This window comes from Rhinatrema bivittatum, chromosome 10 (assembly GCF_901001135.1).
Source record: "Rhinatrema bivittatum chromosome 10, aRhiBiv1.1, whole genome shotgun sequence".
NCBI classification, from domain to species: domain Eukaryota; kingdom Metazoa; phylum Chordata; class Amphibia; order Gymnophiona; family Rhinatrematidae; genus Rhinatrema; species Rhinatrema bivittatum.
Genome location: NC_042624.1, coordinates 83,875,224 through 83,902,728, shown reverse-complemented (window position 1 = coordinate 83,902,728; position 27,505 = coordinate 83,875,224). Strand labels below are relative to the sequence as shown.

General features: G+C 39.7%; 1 protein-coding gene across 4 annotated transcripts in view; it reads left to right on the top strand.

The window, feature by feature from the left end:
- Positions 1 to 27,505, top strand: part of HS2ST1 (heparan sulfate 2-O-sulfotransferase 1) — a 220,205-nt gene that overhangs the window by 77,148 nt on the left and 115,552 nt on the right. Inside the window, exon 2 of one of the 4 annotated variants that reach the window (XM_029618977.1) lies at positions 24,998 to 25,075. The exons of the other annotated variants lie outside the window; for them this stretch is intronic. Coding sequence (XP_029474837.1) covers positions 24,998 to 25,075 — 78 coding nt within the window. The remainder of the gene's footprint in view (positions 1 to 24,997; positions 25,076 to 27,505) is intronic. 4 annotated transcript variants of the gene reach the window in all.

Sequence of the window (27,505 nt, the reverse complement as noted above, 5' to 3'; positions counted from 1 at the left end):
GGGAAATAGAACCAAGAACTAAGAGAAACAGATAAGTATGAGAGAAAAAATGTGTGAAGCTTGCTGGGCAGACTGGATGGGCCATTTGGTCTTCTTCTGCCGTCATTTCTATGTTTCTATGTTAGGAATTTTAGAAGATGTTTCATGGGTGAATTTGTTTTAATGATAAATGTTGTACTTGTTTATGTATAACTAATTGTTGAAATGTTAATTTTCTTGTGTAAGATAATTATTGAATCCAAAATAAAGAGTCCAGTAGAAATGCAATTGTAAAGTTTGTTTTTTTTTGGTTTTTTTTTTATATAAAAGTTAACACAGCATTCACTTTAATTGTAGCGTGGTTCTGTTCTGAATGTGGACCCTTGGACCGAAAGAGAGTTGATTGTACCTGAGAAGAGGAACCCCACTAGTCCCTACCTTCGGCAGGCGAGGCTGGAGAGAAGCAGAGACCCCGATGGAACTACCAGCCCACGTTCCCCTTAGGTTGAGCCCTCTGGGACCAGGGCTGGCTGGACTTACCTGGGGTCTCTGTGGTCGATGTCCAGGCACAGGTCGAGGAAACTATACAGAAGCCGATCCATCACAGCAGAAATGCGGCCAAAACAAAATTAGATCGCTGTCAAGAAATACTTTAATTATAAATGGTAAAAACCAATGCCTGACTCGGGCAGAGTTTCGCCCATACAATGTGGGCTGCTTCAGGGGCCATGTATATAAAAACAGCGTGAAATAGAAGATGGTCATTCAAATAATGTTAAAACAGAAAACCTTCCACATTAACTAGTGGTGCAGCTTTAGACATCAGCTTGAGTACAAAGGCTCAGGGCACAGCCTGTGAACTGATTGGCGTCTCAGCAGACCGGGAATCTACTGTACTGAAATCTTATTTAACTTTACAATACTGAAGAGCACGAATGCACAAGTCAGTGTCTCAGCATACCGCAAATAATCGCCTTCTTGAATTCCTGAAACACGCTGATTTTTTTCTCAAAAAGATAAAGAGCCCGGTTTTTATGTGCGCCCCTGATGCAGCCACTCCGCAAAACATAACATTGTGTCGGGTGCCATGTGAATGTTAGTTGCTGCCGATACTCTGTTTCCGACAAATATAAAGGCAAGTAATCATTTTATTTGCATAAAAAATTGAACTACAAATGCTAGTCTGTATGATAGCAATGGACCTATGATTAAAAATAACCCAGGCATTTCGTGCTTAAACGTTTGTTGCACATACGGGTGTTATGAAGGTCCTTTTACAGCTTGTTTAATTGAAGTGTTTGTACCTTAAATATTTCAAGTGTCACTGCCTGAGAAAAATATTTTTTGAGATAATTATTGAACATCACTTTCAGTTCAAAAGATGGGAAATTTGTCAAACCTAAAAAAAAAAAAAAGAAATAAGGCTACAAAGACATTTATCCCAAGAAGATCTAATATTGGGATATGGAAGTTAAAGCACAATAGCAAGCCATGAGAAGCAGGACCGGTTGCACCCTTGGGGGATGGAGCATACTCAGCAGTGCAACAAGCACCTGGAAAGGAACCATGAAGGAGGCGTTTGTGGCAACAGCAGCCGCATACCCAGCACCGACTGAGAGGTTCTGAAGAGAGCTTTCACAGCAGCAGCATGCTGCTTACGCTCTTCTCCCCTGACATGGCTGGGAACGCTCAGTGCTAACGTGCCCAGTGCTGGGCGAGGAGAAACCAACCTAAGTTCGCCACCAGGAAATGCCAACAATATTGCAGGTGGCGAGTCCAGGAGGACCCGCAGCTCTCGTCTTGGCTTCTGCGCTGCTCACTTGCCCCTTCCTGGCTGCTGTTTCTAAAGAGTTGCCTAGTACCTTTGTTGCTGTCCTTGGGAGAGGAACTCCTATTCTTCTGAGTTGTGCCTGGTCCTCGGGAACATCCAACAGAAACCTGACTTCTGCATTTGTGCGCATGGCATTTCAACTCCAGCAATCTCCCCTGCTGTAGCACAGGCATCCCTCTCCATGCCCCTTGAGTTTGCCAATGACTGATGGGCAAATAGATAACACAAGCACATTTTCTTTCATAAAATGCTTAAAGGACAGTTAAAGAACAAAGGAATACAGACCACCATTTTTGAAGACATGATGAAAAGATGTTTTTATGCCTTCCCTGCAATAGAAATTTAGTGCAACTGCTTTTGATGTGAACACCAATATGGGTCACAATCTGTTTTTTGCATGTTTAGCTCTTTGGGGCATAAAAATGACTTGGAATTAATCTGTAATTAAATGACACTTTACTTATTGATTTTGAATTATGATGACTGAAGAACAAGGGATACAGTCTAGGAAGAATGATTTAAAATTTATTATGGAAAGAAGCATACTCTTCCACATTAAATGACATTTGGCACTCCTTCCCTCATTCTGGGTCAGTTTCATTATTCAACAGTATCGTTTAATTTTAGGAGGTACAGCATTTCTGAGAATTTTCATTTTCCAGATGTTCTAATAGTTTCTATTCCGCCTTTTGTGACACTTCAAAGTGGATTACATTCAGGTAGTGTAGATATTGCCTGTCTCCTGAGGTAATGGAGAGTGAAGGGACTTCTCTGGTTCACGGCCTGCTGCTTTAATCACTAAGCTACTGTTGGAGAGTGAGGTAATGGCGAAGACTGAGTTTCCTGGGTGATGCAGCAGAAGCTGAGGAAGGACTAAAGTGTTATATGGGTTTTTTGTTTTGTTTTTTTTTGTCTTGGTATTTTGTTTAAAATTTAAATAGCCGTCCTCTCCCTGCAGAATGCATGAGATTGTAGGTTTAGTAAAGCTTACATCTGGTGTTTCAGCATATTGCTGCATCAGTGGTGAACTGATTTTTTTTATAGTTGATTAGCGACTGGCACAAAGGTCATTTTCTGGGAACTAGTGAAATCAGAGCTGGTGATAGTGCCAAGAATCAAGTAGAGAGAGAGGAATTGGCAAGTCTTGAAAGCCAAGGAGAAGAAAGACTGAGGTGCTGGAGAGAATCTAGAATTTTGGGGTGGGTTTTTTTTTTCTTAATTTTTATTTAAAGCAGCAAAGCACAACATGAGGTAGTTGGACATTGAAGGTTTCTTGTGCCATCAGAACACTTGCTTCATTCTTATGTTCTGAAGTCACAAGAAACCAATAATAATTTCCCTTCTCTCTGTACTTTCACAGATTCTGCATTTGATGTTTTGCTTTTATACTGCTCTGCAGTGAAAAATGCAGTTGTGTGCTGATGGAAGACATGTGATTGCTTCATGACTATTCTAAGTTAGTGAATCTGAAGAAGGAAACCGTTCTCAAAGGCCCATCTTAGGTTTCATAGCCTACAAAGAATGTAGTACACTATTTGTAAGTGTTATGTCACACACACCATTGCTAGGATCAGTTTAAACTGCAGATATTTTCGAGGACAGGATTAACATTAGTAGACTACTTTTTTTTTTTTTTTTATAGGCAACTCTACCTAAGGCTGACAAACCCATTTTAAAACAATTGTGGCACACTGCATATGGCTTTAAGACAGAAAAAGTGCTGTGTTATCAGCTAATTGTAATAGTCTGATCTTTCTGGTAAGTTTGGTAAACTTGTCTCAAGATTGCAGTTATAGTTTTGTAGTGAAGTTGCTGCACATCTTCCCTGCTCACAGCTCTTTAGAGCAGCGCTTCTCAACCGGTGGGTCGTGCGCGGGGTGGTGCGCACATCACCACCCCTGTTCCCGCCAGGAACAGGAAGTGATGTGCAGTGGGGTGCGCGGGAAGAAGAAAGAGCCATGCTGCATGAAAAAGTAGCGGCAGTGACGGCCCCGAGCAGTAGTGTGGGCCTGGAGCAAAATCAGAAGCCGCCAGAAATCGGCACAAGATACAGCAGAAATAGCCTCCCGTGGCCAATGAGATTCTTCTTTCTTGGCCTGAGGGGGCTAGAGGAGGAGGCTGCTGCAGCTACCATTTGTGCTTGGGGGGGGGGGGGGGGGGCAGGAAATGAGAGAGCCAGCCTGTCTGTAAGTGAGAGAATGTATGTGTGATTGAGAGTGTGCATGTGTAACTGACTGACAGATTGTGTGTAAGTGAGAGCATTTGATTGAGATCTATGTAAAGTGTGAGAGAGCATGTGTGTGATTGAAAGAAACTGGTCAGAGGTGATGTGTGTGTGTGTATAGGAGAGTCAATGGAAGTGACTGGTCAGGGAGATGACTGGAGTGTGTGTGTGAGAGAAAGTGATTGTGGGAATGAGAAGCCTGTGCATGTGGCGAGAGCTAGTATAGGAGTGAGAAACATGGGTGTGTGTGAGAGACAGCATGGGAGTGAGAAACCTGTATATGTAAGATAGAATATGAGAGTGGGAAGCCTGTGTGTGTGCATGAGAGAGAGACTGTTTGGGAAGGTGACTGGGGGTGTGTGTGTATGTGTGTAAGAGAAAAACTGGTCAGGAGATGATTGGTGTGTGAAAGACAGAAACTGGTCATGGGGGTGTAACTGGTGTGTGTGTGTGAGAGACAGAGAGACTGGTCATGGGCCCTAAGGAAAAGGACCATGAGTACAGAGCTTCAGCCACTACTGCTTCTGGTGTGTGCTACTGGCCTGCATGGAAGAGGAATTGGAGAGCTGCTGGAGGGGGTTAGTAAAGGTGGCTTTTTAAGTTTATTCTTCTTGATTGACTGCCATTTTAATAACTGAATATTATGTGTTGTGTCTGCTGTTTTGGAGAATTTTAAATAATTTTTATGAGTTTTTAATTGTTGGATATTATTCTGTTCATAGTTGTTGTGAAACACTTATTTTGCTTATTAGTATAGTTATACAATTTTTTCTGTTTGGGATCTATAGCTTCTTGGCTAGTTATGTTTTCCTAATAGGAGGTGTATTGGTGTTTAGGGCCTGATTTAATATTTGTAGTGTTGCCTTTTCATAGGTAGGGTTGTTACTGTTTGAGTGCATTCCATAATACAGGTGTAACTGTGTGTGGATTAGTTTATGTGCATTACTGCAGATCCTGGAAGTATGTTAGGTCAGTTCTGTGTATGTGACCGAGGTGAGGTATTTTACTGTATCAGTCTTGTTTGTTTTTCTCAAGAGGACATGCACTAGTGATAAACTGCTGTCTTTTCATAAGTAGGGCTATTGAGCCTGGTAGTTGGAGTTTGTGTTGTACTGAGATGACATTAGAACCAGAATATCTTTTTTGTAAGGTGAGTTGTACAGGGAATGTCATAATTCTGCTTTACATCCATAATTGTGGGTCAGGGGGGTTCCTGTGGATGCAAACTAAATGCAAACATTTAGCCCTATGATGGTCATGTGTTCAGTGTGTAACACATGCGAGAACCATCTGTCAAGTGTGTCCTAACAGAAAAAAGGTTGAGGACCACTGCTTTAGAGACCCTGGGCTCGATAGTCAAAGATTTTGTCCAGCTAACTTTGGGAGTTAGCCAGACAAGCTTAGCAGTTTGAAATATGTCCCCCAGACGGACTAATTTTAGTCTGGGCAAATCATAGCCTGTACAAGATTTAGCCAGACAGAGAGACAGTGCTTGGCGGTGTTTCCAGTGTGTGGTTAAACTTTTGATATTCAGTGCTGGCCGGCCAGAGTTACCCGCTAAGTCTGGTTGACCAAACAGCAGACCTAAAGTTAACCAGCTGTTCAGCCTCATTGTCGTCATATTATTGGATCGCATGCTGAACATCTTTAAAATCCAGGCATAGTAATGCTAGCTTTTAGCATGTTAACATCACTTGGTGAGGAACAGAGTGAAGTTATGTTATAATTGTTTTCTGGTCTTCCTTCTGCAGTCCATAAAAAGGCATTTATAAACCTATTCATAAAATTGTTGACAGTACAGCGATACTTCATACCAGGTTGCTGTGTTTTTAAACAGCTTATTATAAGTAATAGTGCTTGAGATGGGCTTGGTCCAGCATCCATAATGCTGTATCTGCTGTCTTTATATGCATGGCATAGTTTATGGGCTTGACTGAATTAGAAGAAAATAATTTCCCTGAGTGTTTTCTGTGATATTTATGAACTATGGAAGCAAAGCCAGAGTGCTTTACAAAATGTCACAGTACCCCTCAATGGAATTAACGCTCGAGTAGATATGTTTTTCTGGCATATCTTACATTTCCATGCCTTGTAGCATCTTAACCTCTTGCTGGCATCAGTTGGAATGCCTGATGCTTTGAGTCAACTGTCTGCTTCCTTAATGACTTCCAAAAACTAGACTTATACTACTTTGAACAGATTTAAATGTTTGTAAACTAATTGGTGAATAGCATATTAAACTAATTTACATGATACTTGAATTAAAATTGAGGTACATTGTAAAAAAGCTCCTTCGAAATTAAGTATTATACAGATTTGATTTCAATGTGATGAGCTGATTTTTTTTTCCAAACTATTCATATTGTTACTTTCTAAGGCTGCTATAACTTAACACTAAAAAGTATTGTACACTTCTACTAACTTGCTGTATAACTTATTGTGGTACATTTTTCTTTTGTGTTAGCCTCCTTGGGCTTGTGAAAATCCGGATTCTATGAATGTCTTTGTTTTTTTCATGTTTGGCAAAAATACATTTTGATCAGTGTCTTTAAAAAGTATATGGTTCTGTTCACTCTCCAGTTTCATATTCTCCGAGAGATGTTCTCTGTGATAGATTGGGCATAAGAATGTAAGCCATTGTATCTCCTTTCTAATCACATTTATGCTTCCAAGCAATGCGAATCTGTTTTGAATTTAAAAGTTTACCATGGTGCAAAGTAGCTTGGTGCCCTGTGTTTTATCTTGGTTATTAACGTGATCCACTTACCTCCTTTTTGTCCCTTGTGTGAATGTGGAAAGCTACATTGTTCGTCATTTTGGAGAAAGTGAATGGCATTTTGATATTGCTCAAGTTCTTAATAGCAAAATCTTCTGGAACCAAAAGCCTGTATTCATTTAATTGAGTTGTTCTTGAAGAAAGTGGTAAGAATAGGTGTGCCAAGCTCTGGTGTGCTGCACTAGACATAGAATACCTATAAATCCAGTACACCATTTCTTATGTGCTTTTTGTAGGGGAAAAAAAAGTTGATTGTAACTCTATGGGTGATTTTCTCCTCTCTTCAAAGTAAAGCTCCATAATCCTACCAAGATGTCATGTTGCACGTGATATGCACAGTTGTGCGGTCCTACCACTATGTATTTAAAAATGTGTTAACTTTACCTGTGGCAGAATGGCACAATTTGTTTTTTTCAGCTGTAAGCATGGACTACTGTGTACAGAGCTATAGCTGTCAATTTTCTTTCCTGTTTTATGTTTATGTAATGAATTTTTTCTATCTTGGGACAATAGTAAATTGCTGAGACAGCACAGTCTCATTTGGTTAGAAATATGCATTCCTTGGTACCCAATGGAAGCCAAAGCCATAGTCAATTCTATATTTTTGATGTCTCAGCGCTGCCTGTTTTCAAGTCTTGGGGCTTTCTGCAGAGAAATAAAGCTGTTGTGGTAAAGGCAGAAATGACGAGTACATGTTGTTCTAAGACAGAGCTTTATAACTTGTAGACTGAGCACTATTGTTTTTGGACCCTTAACATGACATCAGTTCTACCACTATATAGGCTGTCCCATGGGAACAGGGTTGTAGTCCTAAAATAAAAACACCCATCAACCCAGTCCCATAATGATCTTGCTCAAAGTTTAATAAGTAAAGCTATTATGCATTGGAAGTTAATGTGACTTGTTTGCTGAGAAAAGGCAACATTTTCAAACGTCTTAAGATAAACTGCGTAAATGCAAGGGCTCTCAGCACATGAGAAAGAACAATGCAGAATGGCACAAATACTGGGTAAAATAAAATGGGCACATCCATGAATTCTTTTCAGCTATTTTACTTTTATCAACCATTCTCAAGCAGCTTATAGCGGCTTACAATTTATATGTCGTCCATAAAAGCAACAAATATATTTTCTAGTCCTAGCATCCACAGATTCTCTGCACAGGGTTTGAAGGAAGAACTACACCACTGTGTGTGTTCTCTTTTTTGCTTCATTTCTAGCTTGAAAGTGAGAGCTACAAAGTTAAACAGAAAATGTGATTTGTCTTGGAGGTGATTTTTTTTTGGCTTCTTCAAAGTAGTTGCAAAGCTGTGCTACCTGTGAGTAAACTAATCTAATGTAAAGGAAGCATGTGTGTGGTTTGATTCCCAACATTAATTGCTGATCCAGATGCATTACAGCTAAGTGTTGGGAGCTGATGAATGCCAATGGGTGTGGACTCATGCTATCTTGGTGCTGAAAGCACGTGAATGGATTAGTGAATATAACTCTTAAATTGCAGCAAAAAGGGTTATGATTGTATTACTGAGTAATATTAAGCTAAAATGTGCTTATGGCCAGAGTGTAATTTATCCAAGTAGAAAATCATTTAGTAATGATGAATTTGGACTGTGGAGTTGTCATTTTTTCCACTAGCTCAAATTTTCAACAGGGAGACTAACTGTGGAAAATGAGCTTCCTGTAGTACCATGTTCTAGTAGAAGATTGTAGAATTTGTCAGGTACAGATTTTCTCAAGATGACATTTTACTTCTTAAACAACTTAATGGTAAAATGATGTATTGCTTTGAAGGGTGTTGAAGTGGAATTACCAGTATTACAGTATATGTAATACTTATCAGCCGCCTTCAACACAGTAAACCATGAAATCTTACTCGATAGACTAGCTGAAATAGGAGTCATGGACATCACATTAAAATGGTTTTCCTCATACCTATCACATAGAAATTTCCAAGTAATGTTCAACAACAATCTCTCGAATAAAGCAAACCTAAACACAGGAGTGCCGCAAGGATCTGCCCTATCAGCTACACTTTTCAACATTTACCTACTTCCTATATGACACGCACTAGAATGCCTTGGGTTGATCCACTTTCTATACGCTGACGATATACAAATACTAGTCCCTATACAGAATACGCTGGAAGAAACATACGAGAAAACAACTATCTCTCAGAAAACCCAAATACCTTAATCTCTCCTGTCATTCATACGCGAAATCTAAGAATCACCATAGACAAAGATCTTTCATTCAAAACCCACATAACTAACAAGATTAAGGAAGGATACCACAAACTACTGACACTCAGACGTTTCAAACCCTTCCTCGCACATGATGATTTTAGAACGGTCCTGCAACTATTCATCTTCTCCAACCTGGACTACTGCAACGCTCTACTCATTGGCCTACCACTTGCTACCATCCACCCACTACAGATCCTGCAGAACACAGCTGCCAGAATTCTGACTGGATCAAAAAAACATGAGCACATCGCACCAACCCTCATCTCTTTACACTGGCTCCCAATAAAATACCGTTTAGAATACAAAGTACTTACAATCCTGCATAAAATAATCCAAATTCATCATAATCCATGCTCCTAAACTGAACTTTCGATCAACAAAGGCCTCCTCAAAAAACGTTACCTATAGATGTCTAGCTTGTAATTAAAAAGAAAGCAAAGTTCATGTATCCAAATGCAGACTAAAGGAGACAGACAAAACAGGAAATGTTCTATTCATAATGCATTTAAATGAGTTGTGAAACTCTGTGCTCTGTACTAATTAAATGATTTCATCCAGAGTCCATCTTCCCTCTGTGAAATAGCTGAGAAAAATTTAGTTTAAATTTCGTGGCGTATGAGGAAGAGAACCGAACTAAGTTGCAGTTAAGAAATCATGGAAGGCTGCTTATACTGAGCAATGTTTTAAAGGAGCAAAACAAACAGAATGACTGTTTAAATATTCTGTTATAATGGGAGGGCTTCAATTGGCCTTTTTTTTTTTTTATTTGTTCAGTAGCCTTTTTGATCAAGGATGAAGGGAATTGTGTGTGTAATTGGTGTAAAGTAAGAAGATAAGAATTGCCAAACTGGGTTAGATCATGGCTTCCATCAAGCCCAGTATGCTGCTTCCAACAGTGGCCAATCCAGGTCACAAGTACCTGGAAGGATCTCAAACAGTAGATGGATTTCAGGGATAAATAATGGCTTTTCCTAAGTCTCTCCGATTAATCATTTATGAACTTAACCACCAAGAGCTTATCCAAAACTTTTTTAAACCTAGCTATATTAGTTGCCTTTACCATATCCTCCGACAATGAATTCCAGAGCTGACTTGTGCAAACAAGTCAGCTCTGGAATAAGTTGCAGAAAACACATTTTCTGCAACTTATTTTAAATCTGTGGAAGATGTGGCAGGCCAGATTGACAAACTGAAGAATAGTAAGTCACCTGGACTGAATGGTATACACACCAGGGTTCTAAAAACTGAAAAATGAAATGTCAGACCTATTATTAAAATTCAATAGTACCTGAAGATTGGAAGATGACCAATGTAACCCCGATATTTAAAAAGGGCTCCAGGGGTTAACCGGGAAACTGTAGACTGAAGAGCTTGACTTCAGTGCTGGGAAAAATTGTGGAAATGGTTATAAAGAATAAAATCACAAAACATTTAGATAAGACATGGTTTAATGGGACATAGCCAGCATAGATTTACCCAAGGGAAGTCTTGCCTCACAAATCTCCTACATTTTTTTTTAAAGCGTTAATAAACATATGGATAAAGGTGACGTGGTAGATGTGGTGCATTTGGATTTTCAGAAGGTGTTCGACAGAGTCCTGCATGAGAGGCTTCTAAGAAAACTTAAAAAGTCATGGAATAGGAGGCAATATCCTTTTGTAGATTGCAAACTGGTTAAAAGACAGGAAACAGAGAAGGATTAAATGGTCAGTTTTCACAGTGGAAAAAGGTAAATAGTGGAATGCCTCGAGGATCTATACTTGGACCGGTGCTTTTTAATAAATGATCTGGAAAGGGGTACGACAAGTGAGTGATCAAATTTGCGAATGACACAAAATTATGCAGAGTAGTTAAATTTCAAGTGGATTGTGATAAATTGTAAGAGGACCTTGTGAGACTGGAAAATTGAGCTTCCAAATGTTAGATGAAATTTAATGTGGATAAGTGCAAAGTGATGCATATTGGGGAAAATAACCCTTGCTGTAGTTATACAATGTTAGGTTCCATCTTAGGAGTTAACACCCAGGAAAGAGATCTAGGCGTCATAGTGGATAATACATTGAACTTGTCAGCTCAGTGTGCTCTGGTGATCAAAAAAGCAAACTGAATGTTAGGAATTATTAGAAGGGAATGGCAATTAAAAAAGATGTCAGAATGCCTCTGTATCGCTCTATGGAGAGACCGCATCTTGAATACTGTGTGTAATTCCAGTTGCCGCATCTCAAAGATATAGTTGCACTGGAGAAGGTGCCGAGAAGAGCGACCAAAATAAGGGGCATGGAACGGCTGCCCTATGAGGAAAGGCTAAGGAAGTTAGGACTGTTCAGTTTGGAGAAGAGAAGACTGAGGGGGGATATGATAGAGGTCTACAAACCCATGAAAGGACTTGAACAAGTTAATGTAAATGGGTTATTTACTCTCTCAGATAATAGTAGGGATGTGAATCGTTTATCTCTCTAATTGCCCTTCACTCTTACCCGGTCTGGCATTGACACTCACGAATGGACTCTGACTCTCCCAGGTTAAAACACCTCTAAGCTTGCAACCGTACGCTTATGGTATCACTGGTTTATCTCCGGCCTTACCTTCCTTCCAGCTTGCTTGCAAGCTTCCAAGTTCTCTCTCCCTGTTGATTGTAACTTTCACTTATTCCTACCTATTGTTTATCTTTCGCTCACTTGAATTTGTTACTCCTTTTTTATACCCTTGTTAAATGTAAACCGATCCGATATGGTTATTCACTATGAAGGTCGGTATAAAAAACTGTTAAATAAATAAATAAAAATAAATCTGACGATTGAAAATATCGTCCAATATCGGGGGGGCCCGATAGCAATAGGAAACTCCACGATTAATTTAGTGGGTTTTCTTATCGTTATTGGGGGGGGGGGGGGGCGGGAAGAAAGGACACAACCTAAAAACACAACCTGACCCTTTAAAATGAGTTTCTTAGTATCCCCCCACCCTCCAGCCCCCCCCCCCAAAAAAAATGTTAAATACCTGGTGGTCCAGTGGGGGTCCTGGGAGCATTCTCCCGCGCTTGGGCTGTCAGCTGCCACTAATCAAAATGGTGCCGATGGCCCTTTGCTCTTACCATGTGACAGGGGCTATCGGTGCCATTGGTCGGCCCCTGTCACATGGTAGGTTCACTGGATGGCCCGTGCCATTTTTCACTGCTTGGAATAATTTCTCATCTGGGTTCAAAAAAGGTTTGGATAAGTTCTTGGTGGAGAAATCCATTACCTGCTATTAATCAAGTTGACTTAGAAAATAGCCACTGCTATTACTAGCATCAGTAGCATGGGATAAACTTAGTTTTTGGGTACTTGCCAAGTACTTATAGCCTGGATTGGCCACTGTTGGAAACAGGATGCTGGGCTTGATGGACCCTTTGTCTGATCTAGTATGGCATGTTCTTATGTTCTTACCTCCATAGCATATCCTGGTATAACATTTACCCAGTCAGTATTGGGGTAATTGAAATTTCCCATTATTTCTGTGCTGCCAAATTTATTAGCTTTCCTAATCTGTTAGCATTTCATCTTCTTTCTGTTCATTTTGCCCAGGTGGGCGGTATTATATCCCACCACTATACTGTTCCTCATTACATATGGAATTTCCACCCATAATGATTCTACTGCACATTTAGTTTTCTGCATGTTCCTTATCTTGGATTCTATGCCATCCCTAACATAAGTACTGATCAAAAGAAAGCCCAAGATCAAAGTGAATGGGAATCTGAGAAGAGGACCTAAATACAGAGGTGCTAAAGGAGAAAGGCCAGTAACCGGGGCACACCCTGAAACAGATTAGATTTGAAACATGGCACCATGTTGGGGTTTCTGTAGAACTATCATAAGAACATAAGAAATTGCCATGCTGGGTCAGACCAAGGGTCCATCAAGCCCAGCATCCTGTTTCCAACAGAGGCCAAACCAGGCCACAAGAACCTGGCATTACCCAAACACTAAGAAGATCCCATGCTACTGATGCAATTAATAGCAGTTGCTATTCCCTAAGTAAACTTGATTAATAGCCATTAATGGACTTCTCCTCCAAGAACTTATCCAAACCTTTTTTGAACCCAGCTACACTAACCACATCCTCTGGCAACAAATTCCAGAGCTTTATTGTGCGTTGAGTGAAAACATTTTCTCAGATTAGTCTTAAATGTGCTACTTGCTAACTTCATGGAATGCCCCCTAGTCCTTCTATTATTCGAAAGTGTAAATAACTGAGTCACATCTACTCATTCAAGACCTCTCATGATCTTAAAGACCTCTATCATATCCCCCCTCAGTTGTTTCTTCTCCAAGCTGAACAGCCCTAACCTCTTCAGCCTTTCCTCATAGGGGAGCTGTTCCATCCCCTTTATCATTTTGTTTGCCCATCTCTGTACCTTCTCCATCACAACTATATCTTTTTTGAGATGCGGCATCCAGAATTGTACACAGTATTCAAGGTGCGGTCTCACCATGGAGCGATATAGAGGCATTATGACATTTTCCGTTTTATTAACCATTCCCTTCCTAATAATTCCTAACATTCTGTTTGCTTTTTTGACTGCTGCAGCACACTGAGCCGATGATTTTAAAGAATTATCCACTATGATGTCTAGATCTTTTTCCTGGGTGGTAGCTCCTAATATGGACCCTAACATTGGGTAACTACAGCAAGGGTTATTTTTCCCTATATGCAACACCTTGCGCCTGTCCACATTACATTTCATCTGCCATTTGGATGCCCAATCTTCCAGTCTTGCAAGGTCCTCCTGTAATGTATCACAGTCTGCTTGTGATTTAACTACTCTGAATAATTTTGTATCATCTGCAAATTTGATAACCCCACTTGTCTTATTCCTTTCCAGATCATTTATATATATATTGAAAAGCATCGGACCAAGTACAGATCCCTGAGGCACTCCACTGTTTACCCTTTTCCACTGAGAAAATTGAGCATTTAATCCTACTCTCTGTTTCCTGTCTTTTAACCAGTTTGTAATCCACGAAAGGACATTGCCTCCTATTCCATGACTTTTTAGTTTTCGTAGAATCCTCTCATGAGGGACTTTGTCAAACGCCTTCTGAAAATCCAAATACACTACATCTACCGGTTCACCTTTATCCACATGTTTATTAACCCCTTAAAAAAAAAAAAAAGCAGATTTGATAGGCAAGACTTCCCTTGGGTAAATCCATGTTGACTGTATCCCATTAAATCATGTCTTTCTATATGCTCTTTGATTTTGATCTTGAGAATAGTTTCCACTATTTTTCCCGGCAGCTAAGTTGATTTAAAAAATGTTTTTATTAGCACTTGAGAACACTATTGTATAAAATAAAAATCATTAAAAATAAATAAATCAAAAGGGACCATTTAACCAAGAGTCATGTGATATGTATACCATCAGACTCTTAGTTTATTAAGGGTCGACAAACCTGATATAAGCACCAGAAATAACTGTTTTTATACTGTGGAATATTTGTATCAAGAATCCCTAACATAAGAACTTAAGATTTGTTATACTGGGTCAGGCGAAAGGTCCATCAAGCCCAGTTTCCTATTTCTAACAGTGGCTATTCCAGGGCACAAGTACCTGTTTACCCATTCCATTCTACTCCACTCATCATATTTCTCCTCAGCAATATCTTCTCCAAGCTGAAGATCCATAACCTCATTACCCTTTCTTCATAAGAGACTTGTTCTATCCCTTTACCATTTTGGTGTTCCTTCTCTGTACCTTTTCTAATTCTGCTATATCTTTTTTTGAGATGTGGTGACCAAACCTGCACTCAATATTCTATGTGTAGTTGCCACTCTTTATCAAGTTGATGCACCCTTTCATTGTAGTACAATTTATACCCTGGTATAGCAGTGTCCCATTGTTATCCTTTTTTCCACCAGGTCTCTGAGATACCATTTAAGTCTAACACTTTATTCTGTGCTATATATTCTAACTCTTATCTTACTTTTTAGACTTCTGGCATTAGCATACAAACATTTCAAGCTACTATTTTTGTTTGTATATACAACTTTCTTAGTGGTTGACAGGGATAACCTGGAACCTTTTTAACTCAATCTGCTCTTTACTTAACAGGAACCTGGGCTACGTTTGCTTTCATTGTAACTTCTCTATTGAGATTCCCTAAGTCCCCGGTAACTTTAGTATCCTTTGATATCTCCCTCCGAACTGCACTGCTGAAAGACTGTCTGCTTTCCCCCAAGTTCTAATTTAAAAGCTGCTCTGTTTCCTTTTTAAAGGTTAGTGCCAGCAGCCTGGTACCACTCTAGTTGAGGTGGAGCCCATCTTTTTGGAATATGCTCCCCCCTTCCCCGTAACGTTGCTTTTTCCTAACAAAACTAAAAGCCTCATCTCTGCACCATTGTTTCATCCATGTATTTATTGAGACCCCGGAGCTCTGCCTGCCTATGGGATCCTGTACTTGGAACAGGGACCACCTCTGAGAATACTACCCTGGAGGTACTAGATTTTCACTTTCTACCTAAAATGCTAAATTTGGCTTCCAGAACCTCCTTCCCACACCTTCCTACATCGGTGTCTAAAAGGACCATGACAGCTGGCTCCTTCCCAGCACCACCTAAAATCCTATCTAGGTGACATATGAAGTCTGCTACCTTCACATCAAGCCAGCGAGTTGCCAAGCGATGTTCACGTTACCAGCCACCCGGTATCGACATTCCTAAAGTTTGAATCACCAATTGTGACTGCCAACCTAACCCTTCCCTTCTGGGCCTAACCCTCCGAGATCCATTCTGTGTGTGAGAAGATAATGCCTCGCCTGGAGATCAGGTCTTAGCTACAGGATCATGTCCTGCTATATCATCCAAGTGACCTTGCTGTTCCATGCCAGCATAAGGGCTGCCAGACTGGAGTTAGGACTTGGCTACTATGTCACTGAAGGTCTCCTCTATGTACCTCTGTCTGCCACTCTCTCACTTCCAGAGGTCGGACTCATTCAGGGTACTTTGTACTGGGCTCACCCATACAGCCTCTCACCAACTGGTGGATCATCATACATGTGGCACTTGGAAGGCCTCCATCTTGCTGCTGGACTGTTGTCTGCATCTTAATATTGTGTTCTTAGTTAATTTAGGTTGCTAAAGGAGTGTAAACTAACTTTAAATTTATGTGATTATATTTAATGTAAATTTGGCCAAAGGCCTGCAAGGGGACAACTTATCTTTTGATAAGGGCTGGATCACTCCCTTGTTTTAGATAAATCCCTGATTTGCTTTTTGGTGTAAAAAATCTCTCGTCCTCTTAAATGGCCTTAAAGTTGTCTCTTTGTAGTTTTCAGGCTTCTCCACTATTCTCATACTCTTCCTTATTTTTCTGTCTCTTAATGGAATTTGCTAATTGTTTAGATTTGTCTTTTTGCTTTCTAATGATCTTCCAAGTATTCTGTTCTCCCTGAAGCTTATAATAGACTGCTAGGAAGAGTAGGAAACAAATAAGTGATTATAGCCCTGAAGCAAAAGATCACTCCTGAGAAACCCTGCAAGAATTTGTTTAAATAAGTGTCAGTGAAAATGATCTGCAGTTTTCTGGGGGTTCTAGTAATTGGAATTGCACTTCATTGTGAGCTTAGTTTTATTGTTACCTGCTAGATATAAAGAAGTAGTACTTCCTGCTTGCTTCAGGGACTGAATTTGCAGGAGGTTGGAACCTGAAGAAAACAGAGGACTTGCTATGTGCTAGTTGGGTTTGTTTTTTTTTAAGGAAACAGGCTATGCAAGTGAATACCTGTAGTCCAGTTGTAGAATGAACTGTGCACGCAGAAAAATCCAGGCAAACAGTGTGGCTCTGCCTCTTTCTCTACTTCAGCTCAGTGACTACAGCAGACAGGTTGGGACACCAAATGGGAGTATCTGAAACAACTGAATTAAAATATCAAAGGGTTGACCATATATTTGTGTTCATCTCAGGGGACACTATTAGAGTTAAACTGAAAACGCCTTGATGTTTTGTTGACGGCTGTATTGTAATAGCACTGCTATGCAGGACTAGATTAAATAAGATGGACTTGTTCGGTTGCTTCTCTTTCTATGTCATTGAAGCTATACCAAATTATAATCAAATGTCTGTGATTTTTCAGGTTTCCATTTTTACCCACCCTTTTAAATCGCTTTGAAAAAAATAAAGGGCATGTAAGATATGTGGCCTGTTCATTCTGTGTGTTCCCTTACTGTGAACCACAGGTGGGAATTGTGCCATTCCAGAGCCAGTTTCTACAATCCCTGCCTTTATGTGGAAACTTCATCACATCTAGGTTTTGTGCTTTAGCAAAGAACTGTAGGCTTTTCATAGCTCCCATATGCCACCATAAATCAGTGGTCTGTGCTTTTACCCTACATGGTTGTTCATATGTTGCTTTTTGACTCTTTCACTCCTCCTTCAAGATGATGGCTAATTAAGACACACTTAGTGATTTATTTATAGATCGCTCATTATGCATTACAAAATAAAAAAAATTCCATTGATGTGAGCCTTGGGAGTCCTTACTTTCATTGAAACGGTTGGTAACGTTTGTCACTCGGAAGACAATCTTATATGAATCCAAGAAATATTTATAATTCTTGTGAACATAATCCCTTCTGGTTTATTCCATTTTCTGAGCCAAATAATTCTTGCCAGGTTCTTATCAATTCTTATTTGGTTAACCTGCACGTTTTTTTTTCTCAAGTTCATAGTTGACTAAGTATAAACATGTCTGTAACAGAGTTAGAAATGGCCTTCTTTTTCCCCCATCAGTAGATTACAGAGAAAATGAGAATCTGAAACAGAAGAAGAGGAGAGGGGAAGATACTGTACTACAGACACTCACATTTCTACCTAAACCTGGTTGGCTTGTGCCCAAGGTGCCAAATTTAAGCGCAAGGGTGGAAATCTTTAGAAAACTTGGGCACCTGCCAAAATTAAGAAGCCAGGATAAAAATGTATTTGTCCCTGTGACTATATTTTTGCTTTTTTATTTAGCTTTTTAAAAATTATTTTCTCTTTCATCTGTATTTTGTATTTCTTCTCATTTATCATCTTGTGTGCTTTTTTGTTTTTGTCATCTTTTAATTCTTTTTTTGGCTTGTGTGGTTTGTCTATTAGTATTTTTTTTTTCCATGTTCTTAATTGTTTCTCTTTGCAAAGCCTCTTTTCCCTCTAATCTAGAGGCTGTAGCTGTGTCCTTTTGACTCAAGCCCATCACAGTAGCGATGGCCTCTCCCAGGCCAGGGTTTGGTTTTTGGGTCAGATCTGGACTGCAGTATCCCTTTGACTGCTCCCATTAGACAGTACAGTTTCATGTCCTGATGAGGGAAGCGGTTTTGCAGCTCTGGCAATCTGCTCTGTGCCAGGGAGGTTCTTGGGCAGTATCAGCTCATCTATTTGCTTTTCAGTTTTCACTGCATGTTGAAGGCTGCAACATAAGAGCCATGACATCGAGTTTTAGGAATGGGCAGGTGGGAGGTAGTGCAGTGGCAGCAACCATGATTCAATGGCAAAAAAAAACCCTGCTAAATTTCTGAAGAATATAGATGAGGAAGGAGTCTTAACATTTGCAAAGGGTAAGTTAGTGAGGTGAAGAACTTCTCAGCATGCATTTCACAGGGTGCAGAATAGAGATCTATCATCAGCCATGGTCAGAGTATTTGCTGAGAACGAGGATAGATGAAGATTAAAAGAACAAAGGGAAATGAGGCATGTGATGAATTAGTCAGGTCAGAGGTAACAGGAGAAAACATGAAGGATTTTGCAAATGAAGGAAATAATTTTAAAGTGGGCCATGAAAGAAATTATGGTAATCCTGCAAAAAGAATACCAATGCTACAGAAATATTTACTGATAGAAAAACATTGAAGAATTTAAATGTCTAGGTAGTTGGATTACAAAAGATAGAAAATGTTTAACGGAACTGAGAAGAATTGGAGCAAGCACAAAATGAATTTTGGCACTGTAAAAAATATTTTCGCTGAGACACCAAACCGGGCTTTGCTGCATTTTCTTCGTGGTATGAAAACAACTGAAAATGCACCATTTTAAAAAGGTGGTGAATGGCTGAGCAAGAATCCCACATTCTGATTGGCAGCAATGTGAGCACGCTGTTTGATTCCATAGTTCATTATCTTACCGGGTAAGGCCCTCTGAACAAAACATGCTCCCCATGACAATTCCAAAATAGCTTTCACAGTGCCATTTTTGTCTGCCTTCTAGGGATGTGAATCGTTTTTCTAACGAATTGGAATATCGTATGATATTTCTAAATTCGTTAGAAGTCGGTTAAAAGAAAGAAACTATCAATTTTACCCCTGATTTTTCGTAAAAATCGTTTTTTTGGGTTAGTGCGTGCTAACTCAGGTTAGCACGCACTAACAAAAAAACGTTATTTTTGTTACTTTTCGTTATTTTTTGCTATTTTTTAGTGCGCGCTAACATGAGTTAGCGCGCACTAACCCGAAAAATGATTTTTCACTAAAAAAACAAAAAACGGGGAAACGTGGGAAAACGATTTTTTCCCGCGGCCAGACTATCTCGAAAGCGGGAACGATCGGGCACCCGATTCACATCCCTACTGCCTTCTGCTTAAATAACCACTTTTCTGATGGGGGTGTTCAATAGTCCAGTAGTACTGACCTTCCTGTTAGTCTTTTGTCATAGCTGTCAGCTTCTTCCACCAAGGCACTAACCGGGAAGAAATTCCTCCTGTCTTTGCCATATATTTAGAATCCTTCATTTTCAGTTTCTATTTTATTTTTCTCAAGAATTTCAGTGTTTATTATATAATTTAAAAAATGGGAGAAAATCAGTGGGGAAGAAATGACTTTCCTCCCCCTCCCACTGATACATTCTTTGGAAAAATAAAATAAAAATTGAAAGCAAAGGACCCTACATATATTAAATACATTTTTATTATCAGAACTTGTAGAGCTATTTTAAATGTTTGCCATGTGCATTCTTGGTAGTGCAGTGTAATGCTCTCCTTAGGGTGTATAATCCTGATGGCTTTGTTCTTCTCAAAGAGCATTACATGATGTTCCTTCAGTCTGCCAATCACGGCTGTGGATTACAAGAGACCGGCCCTTCTCTGTAGCTGCCCCTCCATTATGGAACATCCTGCCATAGGACCTGCGAATGATGGAACGTACAAAACCTTTTAAGGCCATGGCTAAAGCATTCTTCTAGCAGGCCTTCTGTTCATTTTAATGACATTTCGGCATGTTCTGTTTTTGCAGACGTAAGATCTACTTCCACATCTTGAGGTCTGTCCAGACTGGGTTCTCCTAGGTATCCATTTTTTGATTTTCAGTACTTTTGATATTGCTGTCTGTTGTATCATGTGTGCTGCTGCTTTATTGCACACCACTTAGGACTTTGTGTAAACGACTTGTAAATGAAATAAATGTTAGGTTAGTGCTGCTTTTAGCAACAGCTGGTTTACAATGAATAGCTACAATTACCAGATGTGATTTAAAATGTAATTATTTCTTTTCAGCACATTGTGAAATATGTAAACAAGCTTTATCATTATTCTTCAGTAATATACCCAGATTATTCTTATCTGTTCTTTGAGCCGCTGTACAAGCAGGAACATGTTATTCCAAACCTGATTATTTTGAGTCTTTGCTTGTGATAGGAGGGACATAAGAGATCAAAAGATGCTAATCTATGAGCTTTTCAGACCACAGGGGTGTTCCTTCAGATCCAAACCAGAATTCTTCAAACTGTGCTTTAAAGACCTGGAAGGCTTGCATTGCTTCGTTCTTAAGACATGCTCTTACGTTTTTGAAGTGTATTGGGTTGTTTTTTTTTGGGGGGGGAGGGGATGTTTTGTAATTACAACTTTATGATGCAAGAAATTATATTAGGGTCTTCTATGTAGTAACAATTACTTTTCATAGGATGGTGGACTTTGTATTGGAATTTTCAGATCTCTGCCATTTGTATTCAGCATGTTGTCTTATAAGCCATGGTCTCCTATTATCTGCAGTTTACAGAGACCAAACCATTTTTATAGCTATCAATTTATCAGTTTTTCTAGGATGCCAAGTTGTCAATTGTTCTGACATTCTTAGAGTTGGAACATATTCAGATAGTATGCTCTGCACTATAAAGTAGTTTGTTAAAAGTTTTGAGCTGCCTCTAGTTGGGATGGAGCAGCTTTGTTTAATTTTTAAAGGTCAGACATAAAGGATAATTTTTTTGTTTACTCAGCCTTGAGGGTACCAAAAATGTCAAGGCCAGAGTACATTTTTTATGTCCTTTCTTGGGGTGGAATACAGCAGGATAAATTGTCTTCATAATCTAAAATCCTTTATTCCCCATTGATTTTAGTGTGGGTTGGTTCTTGAAAGCAGAGAGGATATTCTGTATCTTCCTGTACTGCCAATAAGCAGCTCAGTATTGTTGTGAATTGTTCATGCTAATGGAACCTAATGCTGTGCTTTTTCTATCTCCTCCAAAGCAAACCTATTGCAACTCAGTGATGCTAATTCTTAAGTGCCCTTGCAATTTTGTGTGGACTAGAACATTTTTTCTGCTTTACAAACGGTATGATATTAATCCACTGAGTCACTCTATCACTTTGAATTTGTCTTGAAGCCTCATATATGAATAATAATTTAGACTTCAAACATTTTTGTTTAAAACTCTTAACTTTTAGGCGTTTATGTTGCTCATAATAACTTTTTCATTTCAGTGGACCAGGGGAGTTGACCTGCTTCTGTTGTAATTATAAATCTGGGAAGTACTTCTGCACAGTAAATGGGACACATTACTTATTGCATGTTTTTAAGAAATGAGAGAGAGAGAAAGATGTAACCAAGTTGTCTTCAGAATTGCAACCATGCAAACAGAGGAGGTCTGAAACATTTGGATTATTTGGTACGTTTATGTAGTTTAGTTATGTCTTCTTTTTTTTTTTTCTTTTGGGGGAATTTTAGTAACAAGTTAAAAAGAAGTCAGTTTTGAAGGAGTTAAATGAAGATAAGATTTCGCAAGGTGCATAAAATGTGACGCTGTTAAGATTACTCAGTTGCAGTCCTTGGTAGTGAATGATTCCTCTTGATATTTAGTTGTAATAAAAAAGCCCTTGTGATCAATATGTGAAAGTGAGTACAAAGATTTAGGTGGACTATGAGAGTAAGAAGCTAGCTTGCATAATCCTCTCCTTTTATTTGTAGCTTAAGAATTTCTTTGTGGGATGGATGTATTGACTTAAGCAGGCATGGTTGAGAAAGCACTTTAGAAGAACTTCACAGTAATAGCTTGATTTGGAAATTCATTGACTTGTAAAATGCTACTGGAGTGGCATATGGTCACTTTGAGTATATTTGGTGCAATGTCGGTTGTCCTTTAGTAATGCTGCTGATCCTGAAACTATTTTAATGGATGCACAACTTCATAGCAAAGCTGTTTTCCCCTCTCAAAACTAACAATTGGAAAAAGGAATGAATGGAAATGGATTGAAGAAATATAATTTAAAAATAGGACCCTCCATGTCAGTGGTAGAAAAGGAACCAAATGCAATGGTGTTTGCTTTCTAAAGCAAAACGGAGTTGAAGGAATAATATAATTGCAGTGTTTTGTTTTGGGTTTTTTTTTTTTAACAACTTTTTTTTTAAATAGGTTTAATCCTCTGAGTTTGACCAAGATCCAAACAGATTTATGTGCCTAATGGGGTCAAGTGGCAGGTACCTCTATTCTACGGGTTGTCGATATTGGCCAGAAGGCCATCCTCAAATCATATTGATCTAACCATAAGGAGGTTGAGAGAATAAGATAAAATGAGGAAATTTTAGGAAAAAAAAAAAGCAAAAACTGGTTACAAAAATTGCATAATTTTTATTTATTTTGCCTTTTGAGACAATCCAATTCTCCCAACTTGTATTTTCCCAGGGTGAAGACTCGGTGGGGGTCTTCAGATGGGAAACTATAGACCGGTGAGCCTAATGTTGGTGCAAAGGAATTTGACATTAAATACAGAGTTCAGAGTTTAAATTCGTGCAGTTTTTCCATTAATCAGTGGCTGTAGAATCAGCTCTTAAAAGAGTAAAGAAAGCAGGGCTATATTAAAATACGCCACCAGAGAAGGAACCTGGGCTCTTGGACAATTTTGCCAAAAAGATTTCAAAGCTCCATGCTTAGGGGCTGATTTTCAAAGCCCTACGCACGCCGGGCCTATTTTATAAAGGCCTGGCGACGTGCGTAAAGCCCCGGGATGTGTCTAAGTCCCGGGGCTTTACAAAAGGGGCAGTCTGGGGGCGGGGCCAGAGGCCTCCAGCACAGCGGCCATTTGAATTGGAGGTGGTGTCTCATCCTGGGGCTGGCCATTCTAGTCATCAATTTTTATGTTCATGTGCAGACTCACAATTGGGGCTTTTCCAGTGCTGTTGCTTACATAGAGGACTTTAATGTGTATATATAGTGCCTTTCAAAAGTCATCTCTTGTCATAGTTAAACCCAAATTAGTTCTGGTTCAAAGAATTGCCTTAAGACCAATAAGTAGAGCCACCCTGTCTCCGGTCACAGTAATCAAGCTGATTGAATACTCCTCGATGAAGAATGAAGCTGTTTTGGTTGAAGCAAAACAGGCCAAACAAGGAGCTGCTGGAATGCCCCAGTTCTTTCTTATTCAAAGGTGCAGATTGGGGAAGGGTATAAGACAATTTTAGTGTTTGAATATCTCTTGGGGCACTTTCAGGTCCTTCATTATGAAGTGGAAAGAATTTGGCACTATCAAAACACTACAGCAATCATGCCATCTCGCCAAAATGGGTTAAGGAGATTACTGCGGAAGGTTACAGTGAGGCCTAAGATTACTTTAAAAGAACTGCAGAGGTCTCTGGCTGAGAGTGGGGAAAATGTTGGCTCATCCAACAATTTCAAAAGTACTCCACAAATATGGCCTTCTATAGGAGAATGGCGAGAAGGAAGCCACTGCTGAAGAAAAAGCCATGTGATGTGCTGCATAGTGTTTGCAAAGAAACACTGACTGCACGTGTGAGAAGGTTTGTGATCTGATGGGACAAAAGCGAAACCTTTTTGTTTTGATGCTAAGCAATATGCGTGGTATAAAGTAAACACAGCACATCACCCTGCTCACATCGTCCGGACAGTAAAGCATGGGGCTTGGCAGTATTTTACGTTGTGGGAATGCTCTGCAGCAGCAGAGATAGGGAGTCTTATGAAGAAGGAGAGAGAGAGATGGATGGTGCAGACAGATCCTGGAGGAAAACCTGTTCCAGTCTGCCATAGATCTGGGACAGGGGAGAAGAATCGCCTTTCAGCAGGACAATGATTATAAGTACAAAGCAAAAGCAACAATGGGAGTGGCTGAGAGAGAAAAGTGAATGTCCACCAGTGGCCCAGTCAAAAAACCCAGACCAGAATCCAATAGAAAAGATTTGAAGACAGCAGTCTGCAGATGATTCCCAGCCACTTGAAAGAGTTTGAGCTCTCCTGCCAAGAAGAATAGGCAAAAGCTCCATCATCCCACTGTGCAAAGGTGGCAGACACTTATTCTAAATAACTCAAGGCTGTAATTGCTGCAGAAGAGGCTTTCGCCAAGTATTGAGTCAAGACGTGTTTGATACTTAATTCCTTTGGCCTATTTCTATAATTTGTTTATGATGACAATATAGAGTATTTTGTGTAGATCAGTGAAACAAACTCTTCCTTTAATGCAGAATGTGAAAAATGTACAAGGCTTCAAAGATTTTTTGGAAGGCACTAAAATAAGAATTTGCCTATTTCTTCAGGAATGAAAACATTGATGGCATTGATTGCATAAATGGTAGTAACATGGAGAAAGAAATTTAAGCTTTATTATGTATATAAAAAAGTTAGTATCCAAACGTTTTTATATCACTGTTTTAGTGCCTTGCTTGTTTTGTTAGTATTTCACTATGCTTTTTTTTTTCTCTCCATTGTTTTAGATTTAAATGTAAAGGTGTTGGAGCAGGGCACACAATTTTTGATGACAGGTCCACCAATAGTGACTGGAAAATGTGTTGGTGAGTGCGTTCCATGGCCTCTGCTGCTTAAATTTCATTCCCTGCATTCATCACCATATTACCTGGCCTTAGTTTACAATCTGAATCTTGGCTAACCGGGCTAATTTTTGTTTAATTAGCTTGTATATCTTTGCTGCTGCATCATCGTGGAAGATAAGAGCAAAAAAGCTTGATAAAGTGATCAAAATCACTGCAAAAGGTTTGCGTTTGAAATTAAGTTCAGCTAAATTTCTGTGCAAATTAAGTTTGTCAGATCAAGATGAAAATGGGAACTTCTTTTACCACTTGGCTCAAATCTCTTTTTAGGTTGTCTCTTGTAATACAGCAGTTAAAAAAAAAAAATGCTGATTGAAGCAACATGATTGGCCTGTTCTCTTGAGTCCGTTTGTGATAAGCTGAAGGCGAGACTATTGCTGCTTTTTGCATCTTTGCTAAAGCACCACAGTAGTAAGCATGTAGTATCTATTCTATCAGCTTTGATTGTGGATCTTTACGGCAAATATAAATCTAGCTCATCTTGGTTCCTTATGCTTGAAGTAGGCTTATTTTCCAGTCAGGCTTTAGTGTAAGTTAGTGGAACGGGTCTTCACATTTTGACTACTATATTTGAATTGGTATATTTGGATTCATTATTAATAAATAGTTGTTTTGTGGCTAAGATAATTTGATTTCGATATTACAATCTGAAAAATATCGTGGCATACTCTTTATTGCTCAAGTAGTGAGACACATTTTTTTAGAATGCTTTCCATTGTGTTTAGATATATAGTAAGCTAGTCATAACCATCCAGTTCTGATGAGAGTACTGGTAAATTTAAATCAAGGTTTTTAGCATTGACCTTATTAGCTCAGTTGCTGCCTAGATATTCAGTAAGAGCCATTGCAGTATTGTGAGCCATATTAACTGTTGTGCAAGTTTTCCATTATGCTAGAACACAAATGCACAGGGAATCTTAAATAAGAGAACATTAAAGTAAACAATGCACACATAGCATTTAGTAGTCAACTGGGGCTCATTTGCATAGACAGAGATGGGCTGCCTCCTGATTGATGGTGTCCATTACTGTAAAGTTGTGTTTATTTTAGACAACAAGTCAGTAATTGTGTGTGCACAATCTCTCTCTCTTTTTTTTTTTTTTTTTTATGTTCAGTTTTCCTTTGAGCTTCCACTTCAGTTGGAACCACTGCTCTTGGGCTACAGTACGTGAGCCTTTATTTGCAACTGCCCAAGTTTTATTTGCCTTTTTTTATTCCTTCATCTTGCTGTCCAGTCATCACAGTAACAGCCTTCAGCCAAGTGCCACAGATTGCAGCCTCTTCTGGTGCATGTACATCAGAGTCTAACCACTAGGTGTCACTGTTGTGCAATGGTTGGGACTGTTCTCAGAGGAGCCGATGTAATAAGATGTACTGAAGCTGCCACAGGTTTGTGCGTGCCTGTATGTGCGTTTCCCGTGCAAAGCCCTGTAAGGGATGTAATGGTTTTGTGCATGGGGAAAAAAGCTCATACGAACACGCTTACAGACCCGGGTTTTTTCCTGCATGAATGCATGCTAACAGCATACAAAAGAGGCGATTAGCTAATCATAGGCAATGCAGGTAGCTGTGCTAATGCTAGTGCGAGTTTTTTAATGTGGATTGTGTCAGCGCCAACTCGGGGGGGGGGCGCCTATGTCTGTGTCCGAGCATCTTGAAAACCACCTAGCTGAGTGCGTATCTCAACATTTGAGTGACCAGTTTAGCTAGGTGCCTTTCTGGGCACCCAATCGTATGGATTTGCGACCAAGTAAAGGCCTAGCTCAGCGCCTGAGCGGCAAGATTAAGTGCCTTTCTGGGCGCCAGAGCATCCATATTAGCTCCCGGCTGAGTGCCTGTGTCACCAATCTCGCTTCTATGCCAGTGTGAATTAGCATCCATGAAAATATTTGCTGTGTTTTCTCCAGTGCAATTATTCGAATTATTAAAAATACTTTCCAGGGTCCTAGTTTCCTTAATAGGGAGACCCTCTCGCTTTTGTGCGCGAATTATTGGCACGGGTTTTGAGAGCGGATACGGCCACTTATTACATAGGCCCTTACCTGGCTTAGGTTCGCGCATTTCTCCATATGTGCGCGGATTTCTGAGCGCAAATCATTTGCATAATTTTTTTTTTTTTTTTTTTACATACTGCGGAAGCAGCATCTTCGGCCACGCGCAGTGATCAAAACCCGCACTCGTAATTAGCACCTGTTTTGCTGCAGGTCTTACAGCAACCCTAGAGAGATTGTGGATGTTGCCTCCACTGCAACTCTAGCTCCAGCCAGCCCAAGAAGCAGGTGTTAGATTCAGGAACCGAACCTTCTTCTCCTGCATGACAGTGGCCAACACTGCTGCAGTCACCACGCCAGCCCCATTTTTCATGAATTTAGTAATGAATAGTGTTGGGGTTTT